Consider the following 13,804-nt stretch of genomic DNA (forward strand, 5'->3'; position numbering starts at 1 on the left):
GTGTCCATGCTCCAGGCCCCACTCTGGCTGCAAGTGGGATGAGGTCCTGCCAGCCCTGACCCCTGGTGCCCCAGGCCCCACTGAGCTATGCCAGGGGTAGTGGCACTGGAAGGTGACACCTCTCCTCCCCAGCCTTCCGCAGGCAGGCTTTGGGTAGCTTTGAAGTAGAATGTGTAAACAGGGTGGAGGCAGACTTTGAGCCCCATGGAACCGGCTGTGCCATGACAGGGGGAGGACAAACCAGTTTTGGGTGGCTGCAGCCCAGGAAGCTCACCTTTGCCATGCTCCTCACTGGGGGGCTCTTGCGTCACCCTCCGTGGGCACACAGACATGGTCCTCTTCTGGGAAGGAGGAAGGTGGCCCATGGGATCTAATCCCAGTCCTCCTCCTTCTGGCGTGACTGGTGGTCTCCTGCCAGGGGCAGACAGGTCTTGGACAAGGGCTGGGCTCAGCAGGGTGGGCCATGGCTCCCAGTACAGCTCCCCACTGAGGACCCCTGGGCATGGTGGGACAGCACATGAGATAGGGTAAGACCTGCAAATGATATGATTTTGTTTCTGTTATGTTTTTCCCAGTAACCCAGCCACTTGTGGGAGTCCTGGGGCTATACACCCCTCTGTAAATGGCTGTTGAAGCAGCATGCCCAAGGGATGCCCCTGGGGAGGGTGGAGGCTTAGAGATGGATCTGGATTTGCTGATTTCCAACTCTCCACTCTGCAGCACACACAAGCAGTTAATCCCAGGCCATGCAGAGCTGGCTGCTTACCTGGCTGGAGCGGTGCCTGGTGGAGGGAGGGACGTGGGCACAGTGCCACACCTTGCAGGGCAAGCATCATTGCAAAAATATTTGCTGAAAAAAGTGCAGCTCCACCCCGAGGAAAACCAGGTCCGGGAGCAAAGCCCCATCCAGGTTTGCAGCTGGGTGAGCAGGGGAATGAATGCGAGTGGCTGCAGGGAGCCGAGCACTGCCCAGCACTTCCAGCCAGCACCACCGGGCTCAGCCGAGGGCACCGGGCAGGGCCAGGGCGCTGGGCAAGGCGTGGGGCTCTAGGGAAGCTGTCCGTGGGGGCAGCCCAGCACAGCAGGTCAGGGAGCCCTCTGTGCCTCGGGAGGCAGCCATGGGCTGCTGGAGGGTCCCCGGCCCCATACTGGCCTTGCTGCTGCTCCTGTGGCCACCACCCTCGCCAGCCTGCCCGTCCGCCTGCCGCTGCTCCCCGGGAGAGGTGGACTGCAGCGAGCGGGGCCTCCGGGAGGTGCCCTGGAGCCTCTTGGCCAACACCAGCACCCTGTGGCTGGGCTACAACTTCATCACAGTGCTGGGGCCACGCTCCTTCCCTCTGCTGCCGGGGCTGCGGCTGCTCAGCCTGGTCCACAACCGCCTGGAGCTGATCCACAGCCGGGCGCTGCTGGGGCTCGGGGCGCTGCAGGAGCTGGACCTCAGCCACAACCACCTCACCGTGCTGACCCCCGAGACCTTCCTGCCCCTCACCAGCCTGGCCACGCTCAACCTGGGCAGCAACAGGCTTGGGGAACTGGAGCCCGGGGTGCTGGATGCCTTGCCCCAGCTCCAAGCACTTTTCCTGCAGGACAACCCCTGGGTGTGCAGCTGCGGCATCCTGCCCCTCTGGCGCTGGCTCAGCTACAACAGGGAAAAAGTGCGAGGTGAGTGCCCAGACGCCTGTGTCCCCAAGCCCCCCAGCCCATTCCATGCTAGTCACCCTGCCAGGGATGAGGCAGGACCCAGCACCCTGGCTGCCAGCTGGCAGAGGGCTTGGGTGGTCAGCGCCCTTGGGGTGAGGTTCCCCAGAACCTGTCCTTAGGTCATGCTAGCTCCTGTGTCTGCTTGGGTGGATACACCCCAGGGTCTCAGTTGGTGCCCACCTTTTGATTCTGGTCACCACAGGGATTGCCTGGAAAGGAAGGCTGGGCAATGTGCCAGTGACAGGCACCCAGCACTGTCCCCAGCAGTGGCACCAGTCCTACCACATGGCACCTGAGGCGGCAAGTGGAGCACGTGTGTCAGGGTGCACATCACTTATCCAGGATGCAGTGCTTTCAGCCTCTTCCCCAAAGCCTTCATGGACCTGGTTCTGATCCTACATTTCTTCCCCCATGAGCCCTAGGGAAAGACAGCTCTGCCAGCAAAGCATCTCCCACTACTGCTGCCCTCCCTTGCTTGCTTCCAGCTTGAATTGTGACTGCACTTGTGCTGGCTGGGACCTTCGGTGGCATCTCGAGGCTGGCTGCTCACTGCTCCCCACATCTGTATTCTGGGAGCCAGTCCCTCTCCCTTACCTGTCCCACCTGCCATCCTGCCCCAAACTAATCATCCTGTGCCACTCCAGCACTGTGCCCACCTCCCATCCCATCCCATCCCATCCCATCCCATCCCATCCCATCCCATCCCATCCCATCCCATCCCATCCCATCCCATCCCATCCCATCCCATCCCATCCCATCCCATCCCATCCCATCCCATCCCATCCCATCCCATCCCATCCCATCCCATCCCATCCCATCCCATCCCATCCCATCCCATCCCATCCCATCCCATCCCATCCCATCCCATCCCATCCCATCCCATCCCATCCCATCCCATCCCATCCCATCCCATCCCATCCCATCCCCCACAAGTGAGTCCTGAACCTCACTGTTCCCCTTCTTGGTGACCTGACATGGGTGATGTTGGTGACCCTGGCCCCTGTCCTCCTGCCCTGGTGCCATCTGTCCCATGCAGGCCTGCCATCCCCCCGTCCTTGGCCCCTGCCCAGTGTGTCCTCCAGCTCTGTTTTTCTCTTCCAGAGAAGAGTTTGCTCCTCTGCAGAGTTCCGGAGCAGCTGAACAAGTATCCAATCATGGCTTTTGGGGATGAGTCATTCAGGCAGTGCCAGGGGACCTCTCTGTCCCCCCAGCACTACATTGCCTTCTTCATCATTGGACCCTTCTCCTTCATTGCCAGCATCTTCTTCTGCACCTTCATTGGCTCCCTCATGGTGTTCTACCACAACCTGCGCCGGGAATCCCAGTGCTGGAGGAGACCCCGCATTTGCAGGGTGCACTGAGCTGGCTCTGCCCTGGGCAGGCTGTGCTCCATCCACGCCCCTCTCCAGCTGCCTGCACCCACCTGTCACAACCTCATCCCTGTGGACCAGAGGGAGGAAGTTCTGTTCCTGGAATTGCTTTGGGTTTTTTCAGAGTCCCCCGAGATGGTGGTGAGCTGCCTCTGCCAGGGGGGAGCAGCCTCCAGCTCAGCTCCCTACAGGGCATGGGCTGACCACAAATGCTCTCAGTGTTTTGGGAGGCTCCCCAGGGCCACCCTTGGATCTGCATATCCCCTTTGTGAGGGCACCCAGGTGATCCTTCTCCCCTTGTCCTGCCCCCTGTGCTGCCCAGTCCCTTCAGTGTTCATTTAGGATGCCCCATTTAGGATGCACCACTGTGCCTTTAGGTGCTTCCTGGGAGTCCCTGTGTGCATCCCAGAACACACCACATTCCTCTTGGTGCCTTTCAGGCCACCCCAGGAGTCACCATTTGGTGCAGACCAGGAGCCTCTGTATGCCTTTCAGTTTGCTCCTTGGGCCTTTTGGTGCCTCCTGCACCCTCTGACTGCTTTCAGTGACCGCAGCAGCCTCAGTGCTTTTTTTTCTGTGTCCTCAGAACTCCTTGGCTTGGCATTTCCTGCACCCAAATGCCATGTTTAGCTTCTGTGTCCTGGCAGCCATTGTTTTCCTTTTAGTGTACCCCAGAGCTCTCCATGTGCCTTTTGGGGACTGGTTGCAAAAAGCTCCTTTTGATAAGTTTTTTTCATTAAGTCAGGAATGCTGGTGCTGAGAAGGCTCAGCCAACAACCAAGATCTAGGGTGAGGCTGAAGTTTAGGGTGAGGACCAGGAAGAGCCTTGAGGTGCCACTGATGTGGTTCGGCAGAGGAGCTGCCAAAGGATGGGTGAGGCTGTAGTGGTTTCTCTCTCAATAGCTTTTCCCTAAGCTACAGCTCACCTCAAGCCAAGGCATAGGGTTAGCTCAGTGCTGGGAGTGGGGTCAAACAAGCCCTTTGCAGGGGCCCTTTACAGCAGCCCTGGCTGCTGCCTCACCTCCCATCACCCACAAAATGGGGCTGGGGCTGCCTCTGCACCTCCCTGCCCTGCTCACTCCTTCCTTTTCCTGTGGAAATGCTGCTGGAAATGCTTAGTGAGCATGCTGGGAGATGGCCTGGAAGGATCTGGAACTGTGCTCCAGGAGAAAGCCACAAGCTGGGGTGACAAAACCATCTTTCTTTGTTTGGTCTGATCCCTTTGGTCTGATCTCTTACCCACTGCAACATGATCAGCGCCACAATGAGATGCTGTGCCCACCAGCCTTGTTCACTCCATCTCCTGCCTGTGCCAGAGCTGGGACCTGCCAGAGATGTGGCAGGAGTCAGTGCATCCTTCAGCAGGCTCTTGGCAAGGGTTCAGTAAATCACTCAAAAATAAACCATATGTCGCCTCAGTGGTGGCTTGCTCCCATTTTTATTATCAAGAGGGAAACCAGCCCCATGTGCTGCCACATGGCCACTTCCTCCTCTGCTGTGGGGCAGAGGGTCTGCAGGGAGCTGCTGAAGGCAGCATCTGCTCCAGTGCTGCCAGCCCTGCACCTGGGAGGGCTGCAGGACCTCTGCCAGGATCGTGGCCTTGCCTTTCCCAGGAGCAATCCCAGTTCTCCCAGACTCTCTCTAGAGAGCATCTAGCTATTCCCAAGAAGGTCTGGGCTTCCCATTTGGAGCTAGGACCTTGTTTGTCATCCTGCACAGCCACCTGAACCCTACTCCTTCCCTCAGACCATCCTGAGGCTGAGGCCCCATGAGGCTGGGCTGGAGGTCTCAGCACGTGGGGAAGATGCTGTGCGTGGGTGATGTTGCTTCAGTTCAGCCTTGGGGGACCTTCCTATTTTGGAGATCACTTGATGGATTTCCCTATGGATGGGCTGATGTGTGGGGGCTTCCCCAATGCCTTCATCCCTGCATTCCATCCCCTATTCCCAAAGGCTAGCCCCAATGGCCAGGCCCCAGGCTGACTCCCAGGAGATGGGGAGCCCAGCAGTGGCCTGGGACTGTTTTCTGCAGGATGGAGGTGGGACAGGGCCAGCTGCCATGGTTCTGGTGTTTGGACAGCTCCAGACTGTCCCCATCCCCTCACTGCAAGGCCTGTGCCCCACCCTGGCTGCCCAGGTTCTCTGTCACCTGACTATCCCAGAATGGGGATGCCCTTTCCCTCCCAGTCTCCTCTACAGCCCCTGGCCTTTCTACCTGCTGGTTTCTCCATCCCTTCCTGTCCCTCCACTGTTGGCAGACCCTGCCACAGGGTTGGGTGAGGCTGTGATTCACTACAGGGCTCCCTGCCAGCTTTGCCAGAAGTCAGAGACAGAAAGAGGCACACAGCTCTGGAATAAACCACTTCGTGATCCAGTCTAGACTTTACTGAGCTCTTGCAAAAACTTGGTATTAATGTAACATTGACGTATAAAGTAGAATGGGTCCGATTTCTCAGCTGGAGCTAGATGAACTTGATGGAGCCACAGCAGTCAGTGGGACGATGCTCACAGACCTCAGCTGCCATGTGAAAATCCTGTCTGGGGGCTGCTGGGGCAGAGGGAAGGCGGTTCGTGCCGCTGGGGCTGGGGACCACGTTGCGGGTGTGTTTTCCATGTTGGCAGGAGACAGGAAGTGATGCTGCCCGTGCCCTGCGGCCTCTGCCTATCCCCGGGGCTGTTGCCTCTGCCCCCGCTGCCTGCGCCCACAGGGAGGGTGCTCAGGGTGGGCGTGGGGGCTCCAGGGGAGGAGGGTGTGGGGAGGGACGGCGTCAGCCTGCCTCCTTCGGTTCCCTTCTCCCGCACTGGGATCTGCTTTCCACGTCTCCAGGTTCAGGCAGATGGAGTGCCATGAGCTGGGGCTTCAAGGCTGCCGCGGGAGCTGCTGGCAAGCTTGAACTGCAGGTGAGGGTGGCAGGGGAGCTGCCAGTGCTGGCCGTGGTGCCCCAACGGTGCAGACAGGCTGGGTGGCTGCTGAAGCACCGCAGCGAGCCGTGACCAGCCAGCAGCATCTCTCCTTGCATTGCTGGTGCTGAGGCAGTGTGGAGCTGGGGTAGAGGTCAGTGCAACCATCCAGAGCCATTTCCCGTGGAGAATTCCTGGCCAGGAGAGCTGCTGTGTGAGTGCTACATGCTGGCCTTGGCCAGGTCCTGGGGATGTCTTCTGTGCAGGAGAGGTGGGAGCTGGGATCTTGGCTGACGGCACTCCGCCAGCTCCGGAGTGCCACGATTAGCACATGGGCGAGGGCTGCAGGGGGGGAGCTCTGCTGCTGCAGCCAGACCGCGGACAGGAACTGAGTCACAGCCACAGGCCACAGGGAGGGAGAGGCTCCATCCCCTGCGAGGGGCAGAGCACACATCTTCAAGCCCCTGCGGCAGACGTGAGGGTCACTCGGCACAGCAGGAGCATGTGCCCAACCTGCCGCACCAGGAGCAGGCTGCTCCAGCTGCTCAGGACCGTGGGCAAGCCACTGGAGCTCTCCAGTGGTGGGAGACGTGGAGCACACGTCTGAGGGGCTGTGTGTGCTCAGAAGGCTGCAGTCTGTGAGGTTAAATGGGTTTGTAGTCTGGCACCAGCTCTTCCCTGCTACCATGGGAGAACAGGTACCATGTGCCATCTGCAGTCCTTTCCCCTTGCACGGAGCCAGTCAGTGGCAATTCTGATCATCATGGCACTGTTTGGAAGCAATTATCTCTGTACAGTGAAGTCCAAACCTTGCCCTGGTCCTGCCGTGCTTCCTGGGGCACGAGCATGGCAGCAGGCCTAGGAAGGGAGGGAGATATACAATGGAGTCACTGTGTATGGATGAAGGATGATTTCCTCCCATCTCACCCGGAAGAACCCATCAGTGTCCCTTGAAAGGCAGTCCTGGCTGTGCCTTCCTATTGTGTTGGGCAAGGACTGATGGCCCGCGGGGAGAAGGTCACACCACAGTGCTGACTGAGGGGTCCGAGAGGTTGAGCTGGCCAGTGATGTCGGTGGGGTGATACTGCTGCAACACACAAATAGACAGACAAGGAGAAAGAAGTGTTAGGCAGTTCTGGCACTTGTCGCCGCTGTGACTTTTATCCCATGTGTCCCTACAGGATATGTTTTGGGGGTGAAGCAACGCCCTGAAAGCTGCTGCTGGCTGAGGTCCCCTTCCCAGTGCCATCCACGCTTGTGCAGAGGTCGTTGCAGACGCTCTCCAAGCACCCTGGAGCTGGGCAGAGGGGACACCCAGGAGCATGGTGCAGCTTCTGCAGAGCGTGGCTGCCACGTCACCCGCTAAGCCAGGCCCTCTCTGCTCTGGGAGGGCTACAAAACAAAGCCTGTGACTCATCAGCCCAGCCCACGCCTGAACCTGTGTTTGGAGGGTCTGGCTGGGTTTTGGCACCTCTCTGGTGCCAGATCAAGCTGTGCTTTGAGGCCAGGGCGTTTCACCTCCTTGCTTGAATGACCCTGCCATGACTGTCCTTTCATGCAGGTGAGATGTGTGGTGTGGTTGACTTTTGATAAAGTGTGGCGTTGATTGCTAATGTGAAAATATGGCCTGTGTTGGAGATGTGGCCTGGATTTGGGGTTCTGAGCTCCTTGCAGGTGGGGGAGCTTGGCACGGGAAAGGCCATGGGAGGGCCCTCCCCTGCTGCAGTCCCATCAGCAAATAGGGGCGAGAGCAAAAATACCCATCAATGGGCAAGAAAAAAATGTCCTTCCTTCCCAGGCAGGAGTCTAGAGTTGGACAGTTATTTCCTCCCTTCCTCCTTCCACGCTCCCTCCCCCAGCTCCCATCTCCTAACTCGGAGCCCTGACCTGGAAGCTCTGCCCAGCCCTGCTGCGGGAGCGGGTGGCCCAGAGCACCCTGCACTGCTCTCCAGGGTCCTAATCCAGTGCCAGGGCAGGAAAGGGTTTCTGTGGGTCTCATGTACTGCAGCACGGACCCTCTCCAGTGACATTTTCCCAGCCCTCGCACCACCCTGCCCAGAAGGGCTGATGTTTTGAGGGGCGCCAGGGGGGCTCCTCAGTGACGGATTTCACATGCCCTGCTTTGGTCGATGGTGGCCGTGGCCTTCGCGGCGCTGCTGGCAGCTCTGACACTGTGGCTACCCTGTGTGCTACACACCCTGCCTCCTGCCACCCCCCGAGCCCTGCATGGGGTCCTTGGGGCTGCCCTGCCCTGCCCAGCTTTGTGCTTCCCGGGACCCTTGGTGGGAGGTGCTGGGGCAGGCCAGGAGCCAGCGCGCTCCCGTCTCTCCAGTACCATGCTGGGGACACACTGACACCCAGGGAGCCTCTCACAGGGTCACACTGCCACTTAGAGCACTGCCCAAGGTTCCAGTGGAGCCTCTGGGAACTCCTGGCTGTGGCCTTGCCTTACTAAGGGTGATAGCTCAGCCATCACCCATTGGCACAGAAAGCGGCCAAGGTCGGCCCTGTGTCACACTGCCGCCCTGGGGGAAGCTTTTTGTGGCTATTCATCAGCCCACCAAAAAACACCCCTCTCTCCCAAAATCAGGTGCAGCCACCCCCTCCTCGTGAAAAATTTGGATTCCAGCTAAATGCAGTGTTTCCATGGCAGAGCAGTGTTTCCTGGGAATGTGTGCTCGTGGGATGGGGCTTGTCTCCCGCAGGAAGGAGAGGTGACTGGGAAAGGGGAGAGGCTGGTGACTCACTGGTGGAGGAAAAGGAGGAACTGGAGGTACAAAAATGAATGGGTAGAAGAAAGATCCTTTGTTAAACATCCTGCCTGATGTGAGGGGGGTGGAAGGAGTGGAGTGTGCCTGTGTGAGTGTGTGTGCCTCGGTGCATGCTGTGGTGGTGTAGCAGGGCAGGCTGGGGCCTTCTGGCCTCTCTGCACAGCTCTGGGGGTGGGAAACACTAAAACAACCAAGCGAAATGGGCAATCTGGCCAGAAAAATTAAAATACAAGAGCATGGCTTTTGATTTGAAAGCATATCTCCTCCAATCACAGAGTTATCACAGGGTAACATTCTCATTTACTTTTTTTTTTTTTTTGTGTAAAGTTCATGCATGCAATTTTTAATAATAAAAATTGAAATTAAAATAAAAAAGGAAAAGAAAAAAAAGCAAGAAAACGGTAATATCAAAACTATGTTAAAGTAGGACTAATGCTAGAAGCACATGTCAATAATTTAGGTAAATTATGTTACAGGGATGGTGCAATAATCCCCAAACCAAACATTATAAAGCCAAGAAATTAATCAATATTAACCATAGAAGAGACTCAAACATGTTAAGGTATGGAAGTGAAGTGAAGGCACCAAAAACTTTAAATGACAACCAGGAAGAAAATATAGACAAGAACTTAATGTCTTTAAAAATGACTTCAACCTAACTGGGCTCATATGGTTGTCCCTGGCTGGTGGAAGATTTTCTGAAAGAATTTTGATTTGTTGTTGTGGTGGTTTTTTGCAATTAAAAATCAGGATTCCAGCTAAATGCAATCTTGCTGTAGAAAATATCAACTTCCCTTTAGGAAAAAAAAAAAAAAGTTGTCTTTGACCTACTTTTGGTTCTTTTTGGCCAAAAACTAGGCTCTTTCTCAGCCAAGAAGCGTTTGGGACAGCTGATCCTTCACTGAGAAGGTGACTTTTTCCAGGGAGCCCCTGTGTTCTCGCCCAGCTCTGGCCCCATCCCCACGGCCGCGGGGCTGCCACGCTGGCAGCGCCGGCCCTGGCAGCCGGTGCCGCGGGCACGTGCCAGCTGTGCCGGGGGCTGGCAGGGTGGCTCTGCGGGGGCTGGCGGTGCGGGGGGCTAAGGGGCCTGTGCACCTCCACACGTGTCTGTACGCAATGTGCCGGCTCGGAGGGGTCTGTGTGGTTTATGCGTCTCACATGGCGTCTGTGGGGTTGCAGTATCGTGGGTGGCTGCGATGGATGGCAACGTCAGCTGTGCCAGTGCTACTCGAGTTGCAGGAGCTGCCTATGGGGAACACATGCATCTCCTCCTGGGGCGGTGGGGATGATGTGCCGCGGAGAGGCTGTGCAGCTCGGGTGATGGTGGGCGCTAGGACGTTCAGAGTGGGGTGGAAGCTTCCCAGGGCTGTCTTGGCTCCATGGTGCCAGCCTGTCTCTCTGGCACTCCTGAGGGACCATTCTGCAGGGCTGCAGAGCAGAATCCATTTTTAAAACTCCCGACAACGGAAAGGGAAGAAGCGAGGCCACCAGGTCTGCATCTTTCGCTCGCTAGCCAGGAGAGCCCATGGGGCTGGGGTCAGCCTGGCCTTCCAGCCCCACAGGCTCTCCAGCCTTGCCCATTTATAAGACCTGGTGTGGGCCCGCAGCTCTGCTGAGCATCATGAAAACAGCACCTCGCTGCTTTCTCGTCTTTACAAGGACCCCAGGCAGTGTGCCCCAGCATGCTACAGACTCATGGGGCCTTCCAGCAGGAGGGTGTTGGGGTCTCTGAGCCAGGGCTGCTGAACAGAAGTGGAGGTCACCAAGCACAGGCTGTGACATGAGCTGGTGGCAGCACCCCGCTCCTGCTGGCCGCTCACCCCGCAGAGCAACCAGCAGGTCTGCCCAACATCACCACAAAGCTCGCTCCACCACGGACCTCCTGCAATAGCTGCTAGCCTCCAAGTTGGCCACGCTGGCTTGGATGTTCACCCCATTGGCCTGTTCTTGACCCAGCTAGCCCAGTTCCCTGGGGAACATGTCCTGGAACCCTGGCTACAGCACCCCATGGCAGGCAGAGCACTGTGGCAGGCTTCCAAGCAGTGGGGAATAATTGACCATGCAGCTGCCCCCAAAGTGGGGACCATCTTCTGGGATGAGTGGGGTCATCTCCCTCCATAATGTGCCAGGAAGAGCATGACTGAGACCCAAATGTGGAGAGCCCTGTGTTGTGCTGGACCCCAGCGGGTGTGGGAAGGGGAGAGAACAGCTCCATTGCCCATCCATGGGACCTGTGGTGCAGGTGGGCTCTGGACCTGGTCAGCTCAGGGCACTGGGGTGCTCCTGGCATGGGGCAGAGAGGGCTGGTTGGTGTAGGATGGATGCCACACCATGGAGCAGGATCAGGACCAGGATGCTTCCCTGAAGAAGGAGCAATGTGGGAGGTACCAGGGGTGCCACACACCAGTTGCCCCATTTTTGCTGGGTTCTCCCCCTTTCCTCTGCTCACCGGTGGCACTGGTTCCCCCAGGTGCCCAGGGCACCATCATGATGCTGCTCTGTCAGGACAGGACCCCATGGTTTCCTAATCATGGAATAGTTCAAACACAACAGAACATGAGGGTCTACTCAGAACATGCAGATCTTTCTGTCATTTTTTCTCCCTCTTTTTTTCTGTGCATTCCACTTGTCCCTCTTCTTCTTCCTCACTCTTGCACCACCCCCTGCACCACCCACCCCATCTCTGTCTCCTCTGCCCCGGTCATGGCTCAGGCTATAAAGACACAGCCTGTGACCTCCCTGCAGAGCTGCTGAAGGGGTGCACAGTGGGGAGAGGGGACCCCAGACACGGGGGCATGACTGGGACAAGGTGCCACCCAGGGAGCACAGAGGCAGCAGAGGAGATGACAGGGATGCCCATCTTCCCTGTAGGGTACAGAGGATGAGTGGGAAGAGTGTGGGCGTTCCCCCCATGACTTCCAGGCTTCGAGGTGAGAGTGAGAGGAGCACTTTGTGTGAAATGGTGGCAGCTGAGCCCGGCTGAAGGCTCAGCTGTCCCCAGGGCCGCATTCCAGGGGTGCTCCAGGAGCTTCTTGGTATGGAGCCTGCGCTGGTGTCAAAGGCAGCCTCCTCCATTTCTCATACAGAGCCGTGGCCCCGAGACCCCCTGCGACACCACAAGCTGTCCCCGAGGCGTCCAAGCCTGCGGCTGGGGACGGGCCACCCGCTATGGGGGCCACATCTCCCCGCACTGTCACCGTCCCCCCGTCCCTGCTGCGCCTTGGGCAGCCTGGCAGGGACCTGCTCTGAGCAACCCTGGGCACAAACCCGCCGGTCGCCCCGGGGAGGGGATTTGGCAAGCCCATCACGCCAGGAGGTCGGGCAGCAAAATGCAGCGGGCGCTGCCACACGAGACAACAGAGTAGCCACAGTGCAGAGTGTCATACAACAGACGGCGACATGCAGAGGGACACGGCTCAGTCCGACAGACCAACAGCCCAACCTGACGCTGAAGTGTCTGAAGCTCCAGCACGAGCAGACACATTTGCACATTTGGAAACAGCTGGCTTTAGAGGCAGCAATTTGGAAATTTTCTCTGGTTATGTGAGAGCAGTGGAAAACACAAGTTTGAACCAAGGCTAGGTCTTTAACAACCTCCTCTTTGGAGCCTTTTCATCTCTTTTCTAGAGCTGCATTACTGCTGACGATAACCAGAGACAGCTGTCACTCCTGTGCGAGGACTATTCCGAATGCTAATTGTCACAAACAAAAATCACATGTAGAGAGTGTGACACGCATGGCTCTTGGTGAGGTGACACGGTGCCCAAATTAAATCAGGGTGATTGTTTTTAGGCATACAATGACAAACAGGTACAGGAACACTTAGGAACAGAAAAAAAAAAAAAAGAAAAAGAAAAAGAAAAAATGTCATCAGTTTCAAGAAGTCAGCACCGGTAAGGTGAGTGAAGCACAGAGAGGAACATCAGAAATCATCCAGGCAAAAAGAAAACAAAAAGAACAAAACAAAAACTCGGTTGCATCTCCCAACTCATCACAGGACTCCAAGCCACCTCCTGCCTGCCCTCCAGGATCCCAGCATCCTTTCAGGTACACGGGATGACTGACTCACTGACTGACTGACTGACTGGTGACGAACATGAGCTATGCATGTACACTGGCAGCTTCGGGATGGGTGTGTGGCAGTCGATGGGATGGCAGAAGAGAGAAAGAGAGAGAAAGAGAGAGGGCAGAATTGTTCTTCTTCCTCTTACCGTATCCTTGGAGGACCTACGTCTCTTGAAGCTGGAGGCCAGGGTGGAGGTGATGGACCTAAAAGTGGCTTTCTTTTTAGGGTCAGGTTCTGCTCTACCACTTTTTCTATCCTAAAATGAATATGTATAAGTAATTAGATCTCTAGTGTGTTGTTGGATACTCTAAATCTATTTGAATACTGCCCCGTGTCATGGCCTTCATTTAGATGAGAAAGCTATTGGAGGTGTTCTGCCACTCCCAGTCCTCCAAGGGCCTCCGTGACCCACGGCTACGGCACAGCCACCACACTGCTACAGCTACGGGGGGCCGGCCTCACATCTGGAGAGCTGGGAACCCCTCTGGGAAGCAGCCCTGCTCTCGTGGTGTCTGCAGCCAGGCCGGCACAGCTGACCTCGCTTCCTGGGGATGGTCTGCCTGGCGCCCTGCCCCTCGCTTCCACCGCTAGCCTGGCTGGACCGAGACGTGAGATGCTGCACCTACCACTAAAAAAAAAAGTGCTCAGGGCCTTTTCTGAGGCTGAATCCTAGTGCCACAAGAGAGAGAGAGGACTGCATTGAAAGAGAAGTCATTGTATGAATATTCTGTAAAAAAAATGTGTTCAAAAATTCAAATGATGCAGTTGTGCAAAGCCGAACGTGGTTGTTGGTGGTGGTTTGGTTTGTTTTCCAAAGTAAAACAGGCTAAAAAACAAAAAGGAAACTGGAAGAAAAAGAAAAGTAAAAAATAAAAATACAAAGGAAAAGAAAGGGAGGAAGCAAAGCGTTAGTGCCATGATGTCGTCGGGTCAGGATGAACTCAAAGAGAAACAGAACTGAAAAATGTAGGCGTTGGAGTTAGCGAGTCGGACCTG

General features: G+C 56.7%; 2 protein-coding genes across 6 annotated transcripts in view; one reads left to right on the forward strand and one right to left on the reverse strand.

The window, feature by feature from the left end:
* The first annotated feature begins 877 nt into the window (after positions 1-877).
* On the forward strand, positions 878-5,679 carry LRRC26 (leucine rich repeat containing 26). Its single transcript, XM_063409662.1, is given in 3 exon segments — positions 878-1,024; positions 1,026-1,662; positions 2,803-5,679. Coding segments are annotated over 3 exon segments (987 nt in total). The 5' UTR covers positions 878-934; the 3' UTR covers positions 3,063-5,679.
* Positions 5,680-5,840: 161 nt separating this feature from the next.
* GRIN1 (glutamate ionotropic receptor NMDA type subunit 1) overlaps positions 5,841-13,804 on the reverse strand; it is a 38,289-nt gene continuing 30,325 nt past the window's right edge. For 2 of the 5 annotated variants that reach the window (XM_063409677.1, XM_063409676.1), the window contains 2 exons: positions 12,954-13,064; positions 5,841-7,058 (listed from right to left, as the gene is read on the reverse strand). In XM_063409677.1, the coding sequence (XP_063265747.1) occupies positions 6,990-7,058; positions 12,954-13,064 (180 nt within the window). In that variant the 3' untranslated portion in view covers positions 5,841-6,989. Of the gene's footprint in view, positions 7,059-9,819; positions 10,171-12,953; positions 13,065-13,804 lie in introns of those variants that run through there. The other 3 variants (XM_063409679.1, XM_063409678.1, XM_063409675.1) reach the window with 2 other exon arrangements.

This window comes from Prinia subflava, chromosome 12 (genome assembly GCF_021018805.1).
Source record: "Prinia subflava isolate CZ2003 ecotype Zambia chromosome 12, Cam_Psub_1.2, whole genome shotgun sequence".
Taxonomy (NCBI): domain Eukaryota; kingdom Metazoa; phylum Chordata; class Aves; order Passeriformes; family Cisticolidae; genus Prinia; species Prinia subflava.